The sequence below is a fragment of the Dipodomys ordii genome, unplaced genomic scaffold, assembly GCF_000151885.1.
Source record: "Dipodomys ordii isolate 6190 unplaced genomic scaffold, Dord_2.0 Scaffold1, whole genome shotgun sequence".
Classification (NCBI taxonomy): Eukaryota; Metazoa; Chordata; class Mammalia; order Rodentia; family Heteromyidae; genus Dipodomys; species Dipodomys ordii.
Genome location: NW_012267217.1, coordinates 64,005,399 through 64,012,400, shown reverse-complemented (window position 1 = coordinate 64,012,400; position 7,002 = coordinate 64,005,399). Strand labels below are relative to the sequence as shown.

Sequence of the window (7,002 nt, the reverse complement as noted above, 5' to 3'; positions counted from 1 at the left end):
CCAGGCCCGCCGCCCGCCGGGCCCGCGTCCATCTCCATCTCCGAGGGGCATCGTGGAGCGTTGCGCTGCGTGCGCCACGGCGTCCGTGGGAGAAGCCGCCACCTCCCGGGCCCTGGACGCTGGACGGAAGCGGCCCGCTCTTGGCCCCGGGCGGCTGCGCTCCCTGAGAACGAGCAGCGGCGCCCCGGAGATCAGGACGCCCTGGCTCTTGTACAAGGCTGAAAGGAAACTGGCGGTGTTAAGTAAAAACGGCATGTATATTGGCCACTGTGCGCACTTCAGCCTAACCACGCACAGGTGCTCAACGTCGCCCGTGCCTGGAGGACTAGAGGGAGTCGGGCCCAGCCCGTTAGCGCCCAAAACTCCCCGTATGTGTGAACTAAAGTGCGGTCAGTGGCCCAGCAAACAGGGCTGGTTTATGTTAGCGCTGCAGAAAGCGAGGGAGAAGCCCCACACTTTCACTAAAGCAGATTCTGTCTTGTGAATTGTATTTGCATGCAGTTAGCTCTGAAGGACCCACAATGAGCGTCTGAGCCAGGTGTGGTGGTGCCTACCTATAATCCCTGAACTCAGAATGCAGAGGAGGACCATACACTTCTGGGCTATATAATGAGACCTTGTCTGGAATAAATGAACAAACGAATGAAAGCAAGCTTGGGACCCAGATTCAGAAATAGGAAACTCATTTCTCCAGTTGATCTTAGGAGACAGGAAGATGAAATGATCAGACTGACTTCACTTTAGATATCCGTAGTCCTGATGCACACATGGCTTTGAATCATTTCTGGAGGTGCTTCTTCCACAGCCATCATTGTGTAGTGCTTCTCTTGCTGTGTCTGAGGGCCTTGGAATCAGTGGGGAAATGTCGTTTCTTTGTCCAGGCCATGGCCTTGCCTTTTGCCTCAGAGCTGGCCTTCTGGCCCCCAGCCTTCCTCAGAGCCTGGACGGTGGAGAGCAAGCGCCCCCGCAGGCTGCTCCGCGCGGACAGACAGCAGCTCAGGTAGGTGCCTCGCTCCTTGTCTTGAGTTAACCCCCACTTTCCACGCTAGAGGAAGTGTAGCTCGCTGTTTGTTTCTGTGCGCTGGAGACCAGCTGATTCGAACGAGAATCAAGTGAGGTGAATTCAGGGCTGAGCAGGCACAGTTAGGAGACACTGATCAGCCAGTCTGTCTCCTGGAACATGTGTTGGGGGCACTCAAATGTGATTCCAGTTCCCTTTGGGAAAAGCAGCAATAGCATGGGCAAGAACTTAGCTGGGCAGTGGGCTTTTCTTTCACCATCCAGCCATCTTCATAACACTTAGCATCCATGTATGGCAAAAAGTACGTGAGGTGTGCCTAGGCAAGTGTCCTGCATGGGCCCCTCGGCCAGCTGCCTGTGTGCTAACGTAGCTTGCAGACGCAGTCCTTGCCTTAAAGAAAAAGCTTCAAATAGGCAAAAAGAAAAAAGTTCAATAACATACATGCTATGCTGTTCTTTCTCTCACTGTCATCAGGGAATATAAACTAGGACGGAAAGCTGAGATATGCCTGGAAGCTCTTGAGAAGGAAGAAAGCTTGGGGTGAGTTCTGCTGCACGAGCACTCCTTACCAGAACAGGCAGTCCCCCACACCCCAAAAGTTAGCCACCTGATGAGTGAGAGCCTACAAATACACTGTGTTCTAGGAACCTGTTTGTCTGGCTGTTTGTGCAGTAGTACACATCTATAATCCCAGCTACACAGAGGCAGAGGGTAAGAGCGTCACGGGCTAAGACCAGCCCTTTATAAAAGTGTTAGCCTTAACTAAAAGTAAACTAAAGCACAAAGGACTGGGAGTGTGGCTAGAACAGTAGGCCCTGAGTTCAAACCCCAGTACCACACACACACACACAGAATGAGTGCACCCTGTGTTGTATTTGTTGTAAGCAGTGTCTTTGTATCTTTCTACAAGCAAGCCCTTTGTGCCCCAGAACCACACCCTTCCTCAGCCTCCCCGCCCCCCAGTACTGAGCGCTGCCCCCCCAGGGGCACATCTCCCTCTGCTCTTGTTCTCCGTCCAGATGGAAGGAGTGGGGGAGGCTGTGGAGGAAGCCTTGCCCATTCTGCCCGGCAGGTGTGCAGTGTGTCCTCCCCTGGGCCTCACGCCCAGGCTCCCGCGTTCTCTGCCGCAGCCCCCAGGACATGCTGCTGAGGACGCAGCTGCGCATCCCCGGCGAGAGGGCCTACGCGCGGGCCCTGGACTTGGTGTGGGACGCGGCGCGAGGCTGCACCGCGGGCTCCCTCAGGCAGAGAGTGGCCGATTTCTATTCGCTGCCTGTAGAGAAAATTGAAATTGCCAAATACTGCCCTGAAAAATTTGAGTGGCTTCCCATATCTAGCTGGGTAAGTTGTGTGGCTTTCCAGAGAAATCGGGGCTGGCTGGCATAAGGGTCAGGTTCACGATACCTTTTAGAATTTGAGATTGAGCCAGGTGCCTTTAGCTACTCAGGAGGCTGAGACCTGAAGGGACACAGCTGGAGTTGGAAGCTAGCCTATGCAGAAAAGTCTGACGCTGTCTCTAACCAGCAAAAAGGTGGGCTGGAGGCATGAGTCAACTGGTAGAGAGCACCAGCTGAGCAAGCAAGTTCAGGACCGAGTTTTCAAACCCCAGTATCCCCCCCCAACCACACACACACACACACACACACACACACGAATTTAAGATTGAGTTTTGTTTATTTAAGATACTTTTCTACAGAATCAGCAAATTGCCAAAAGGAAAAAGAAGAAAAAGCAAGACAATTTGCAAGGGGCACCATATTACCTGAAAGATGGAGACATTATTGGCGTTAAGGTGGGTTTACGGTGCCCCTCCGGCTTGTCAGCACAGGCGGGCTCAGCGGTTTTACAGAGGCGGTTCCTCAGACAGTCCCTGCATGAGAACCATAGCGGCTTGAGATCAGCACTCCCAAGGACAGAAGAGAATTAAGACCAGTTGTGTTATCAGCACAACCGTGTTAACACTAAAAACAAAATGCTGCCAAACAAAGCCAGTCAGGGCACTCAGTGACCCAGGAATGTGAAGACGGCGGTGCCAGGACCCATCACAAGCTGCGCCGGGCTGAGCGCTGCGGTCCGCCTGCCCTCCTGTGCCCACGTCTGGGCTGTGTTCTGGTTTTTGGTTGTTTGCGTCCACCTCTTAGCTATGCTAGTTAATGCTGCATGTAAACAATTCTTTGAGATGTGTTCAATTATTTTGAATACTTCTAGAAATAGGATTCCTGCATCAGAGAAATTTTAGTTACTTTTTAAAATTCTGTGCTGTGTTCTTACCTGACATTTCTTTAAAGCCTCTTTTGTTTGTAGTTGAAGCAAACATCAGGCTGAAACTTCCCTAATGAAGCTCTTCCTGCCCTAACCCAAATTCGTGGGTTTTGTTTTGTGGTTTTGTTGGTTTGTTCAAAATACTTCAGGCTTAATCTGAGTGTCTCTTTGGCTCGTGGGATCCATTTTTGAGCAGACCTCTTGGTGTAAGTGGGCCTGCCGTGTGGAAACTGCTCATTAATCCTTTTGAAACGCAGAACCTCCTGGTGGAGGAGGACGATGAGGACTTCAGTACCGTCAGCGACGACCTCGGGAAGGAGAGGCAGAAGCAGCTGGCGCTGGGGAAGAAGAAGAGGTAATCCTCGCGCTCCGGGGTGTCTGCCTGGCTCAGCCCCGCCCGGCCCCTTGCCCCCCCCCCAACCTCCCCCCCTCTGCGGGCCCCAGAGCCACCTGCGCCATGCCTGCGCTGTGCTAATTCGGGCGGGTTTTCTGTTTCCTTTGCTGCTCTTTCTAGAACCTTCCTCCAGAGGTTCACGCCCCCACCCTCACCCCGGGCCCGATCCCGTGTGGAATTGTGCACGTGTCCACACATGCAGACTCCACCCACTAACACCCACACGTATACACCATGTCCCCGCACTTGGCACCAGCCTGGCCCCACCCTGCTTGTGTGTGTGTGTGCGCACGCCTGTGGATACGCACATGCACAGTGCCCACTGCAGTGCCGTGACTGCTCTGGCCTCTTGGCCTGCCATGAGCGGCCCCGCCCGGCGTGCCATGCTGGGCTGTGTCCTGGCCACGGGCCTGACCTCCGCAGCCCACTTCCTCGTGCCGCTGGCCACAGTCAGGCCGCATCTCTGCCACGAGGGATGAACGTGGGGGTCCCCTCTGGTATGTGGGCAGTGCCCGTCCTTTTCTGTGGACTGTTCAGACCTTTTACCAACTCGACTCATGTGCGTGGGGAAGTGGCCAGAGGGCATGGCTGTGGCTAATTTACCTACAAATAGGTAAAAAGACAAATGTAAGTTTAGAAAAATCCCTGTGTTGGCTGGGAGCTGGTGGCTCCCGCCTGTCATCCCAGCTACTCAGGAGGCTGAGATCTGAGGATCACGGTTCAAAGCCAGCCCAGGAAGGAAAGTCCATGAGACTCAACTCCAGTGAACCACTAGAAAACCAGAAGTGGTGCTGTAGCTTAGTCGAGTGCTTCCCTTAAGCAAAAAGAGCTCAAGGTCCTGAGTTCAAGCCACATGACCAACCAAATAAAAAATCCAGTTGTGATAGTACAATCTTATAATCCCAGCCAATACTTGGGAGTTGCAGGCAAAAGAACATGAGTTCAAGGTCAGCATAGGCTATAGCAAGACGAGACAGCTTGGCTGCAGGAAGCCAGGTGCAGAGCACTGAGACGCCGCAGGAGGGGCGCAGCGCGGTCTCGGGACGGGCCTGTGGGCTGCTTGCTGAGTGCGCACCCGGTGTGCTGTTACACCGCAACGTAAAAGCACAGACAATACTACAGCTGCTGTGTCTAGCAGACTGGACAAGGTCCATGGGGCAGGCCATGTGGCCATGGGGGGCTGGGCCTCCATCCTCCCCCCAGGGCAGACCAGTCCAAACGCAGTCCCTCTTCTGCTCTGCCTTGGACCTTCGAGTGTGAACTTCACCCCTTGGCCTGGGGCCCCAACCCAGTCCGTGACTCTGTCTCCTGCAGCCGCGAAGCCCTCCGTGCACACAGCAGCGACCTCTTCTCCAGCGCAGGGACGCCTGCCCAGCCTCGAGGACCAGAAGCTTCTCTGTCCATCCACGTTGGGAGCTTCCGATAGGCCTGGCAGAGGACGCTCCCGGCATGCCCAGCACCGCGCTGCGGCTCCAGCTGTTCTGCCAGTCCCGTGACGCGCTGTGGGGTGGGTCCGGCACCCCAGTTCTGTGCTGCCCTGGAGGGTGGAGTGCCCTCCTCAGGCCGGGCCAGTGCTTGTCATCCTTCGGATCTTCAGTACACACGGCCCACGCAGGTGCCAACCTCCCCATGCCCACCCGTGGCCTTTCCCAGAACAGTGGCTGTGTGTCAACCACAGGTGAGACCGCAGTGTGGGTTGCTGTGTAAACCATGCGTGTCCAGTCACATTCGCTGCGGGGCCGGCGGTTGATGAGCTGCTGCAAGGCAGCCAAGCTCCCCATTCATGCACAGCTTCCCCTGGGCCGGGCTTGCGTGGCAGCCCTCCAGAGTGGCCCTGCTGAGAAGCAAGGGCCAGCTGTGGCCCCTGCCACTCGGGGCTGGTGACAGAAGCCAGGTGGTAGACAGGGCCATCACAGGCCGCTGGACAGACGCTCCGAGTTGGTGTTGATTCAGCCCAGACAGCCGTGCGGTCACCGGCCTGGCGTTCTCACTGCTCACCCCGAGCTCCTCGTGGCTGCGCCTCCGCCGCCCCCGCTCAGGCTCTGCATCTCGTAGAGGGCCCCGCGTAACCGACACTGCAGGTGACCCGTCTCTCCTGCCTGGTCCTCTTCCAACATGGCTTCCGTCCACTTGCCTGGGCGGCCGCATAGGGTCAGTTGTCCATCGTCTCCCGTCAGAGCCTCGGACTGGCAGCTCCTCTAGTTCCCAAACACGGGCCTTTCCGTTCCGTCCACAGCTCACTCGGGTTTGATGACACACACCCTGTGAGCGTGCGCACTGGTTGCCGGGCCTTCCAGGCTGCCTTTTTTTTACTTTCACTGGTGAATTTCCGTACTGTGGTCTCATGGCCTGCGTGGCCTGGGAAGGCGATAAAGCAGCAATGTGCTGAGCGCCCCCTCCGAGTGCTGGGCAACGGGGCGCCCGCCACGGCCCTTGCTGGCCAGCTTGCCTTTGTCTTTGGTTTATCATCAGTATTTTAATCCGGGATTGGAAGGTACATAGGGAGCAATGACTACGATTTTATTAAAGAAAAAATAACTTTCAAAATTGGAGTCCTGTTTCTGTCATGCTGGCTGCTTCGAGTTCTGCTGACGATGAACTTCTCTGCTCCCCCCCCCCCCCCCGTGAACTTCAGATGCTAAACAAAGCATATTGGGAAATTATTCGTACCGCTTTGGAAACAAGCACACTTGGTTCTTCAATACATCCTGACTCGTGGGAGAGTTGTATGGCAAGATGTAATGTGGCTGTTGTCCAGTTCTCTTCCTTCTAGGGGCTGGCTGTGCCCTGTGAGTTGCAGGAAACCAAGTATTCACTTGTGACTGTGACATTCTTCTGGCGACATCGGAGACTTGTAGACACTGATTTCCCTCTGAAACAAACCTGGGGTGACCCAGGAGGGACCACAGGTGAAGAGCCCGGACACTGCTGCACGGCAAGACGGCTCCACGAGCCCGCATGCCAGAGCTGCCGCCGACGGTCTGGAAACGCACCGCGCTTCAGGGGAGAAGGGAGGGAGCGCGGGCCCCAGGACGAGGCTGGGACATGTGCGGTGCGGCCCGGGCTCAGCCCAGCAACCAACACAGTGGCCGCCATTCAACCTTTTCCCAGAGCGGCTGTGAACCAAACTCAGTTTGGCAACTGTTGCCACCAGAGCACCAGAAATAAGGACGAGCCCTGGCCAGTGAAGATGGAAAACAGGCTTGTTTTATTTATACACAGGACGTATGTACAGCTGTGACGCGAACTATGTACAGAGCAACAGCCGGAAGCATCTGCTCCCGGGTGGTCACTGTATAAATTAGTATAAATACGAGGGTAGGCT

The 7,002-nt window shown here is 55.4% G+C and overlaps 1 protein-coding gene across 1 annotated transcript in view; it reads left to right on the top strand.

The window, feature by feature from the left end:
- Positions 1-5,647, top strand: part of Usp40 (ubiquitin specific peptidase 40) — a 65,171-nt gene extending 59,524 nt beyond the window's left edge. Inside the window, exons 27-33 of the mRNA XM_013022875.1 lie at positions 5-210; positions 882-1,000; positions 1,496-1,561; positions 2,152-2,362; positions 2,718-2,813; positions 3,541-3,638; positions 4,992-5,647. Of these exons, the coding sequence (XP_012878329.1) occupies positions 5-210; positions 882-1,000; positions 1,496-1,561; positions 2,152-2,362; positions 2,718-2,813; positions 3,541-3,638; positions 4,992-5,103 (908 nt within the window). The 3' untranslated portion in view covers positions 5,104-5,647. The remainder of the gene's footprint in view (positions 1-4; positions 211-881; positions 1,001-1,495; positions 1,562-2,151; positions 2,363-2,717; positions 2,814-3,540; positions 3,639-4,991) is intronic.
- Positions 5,648-7,002: the final 1,355 nt, after the last annotated feature.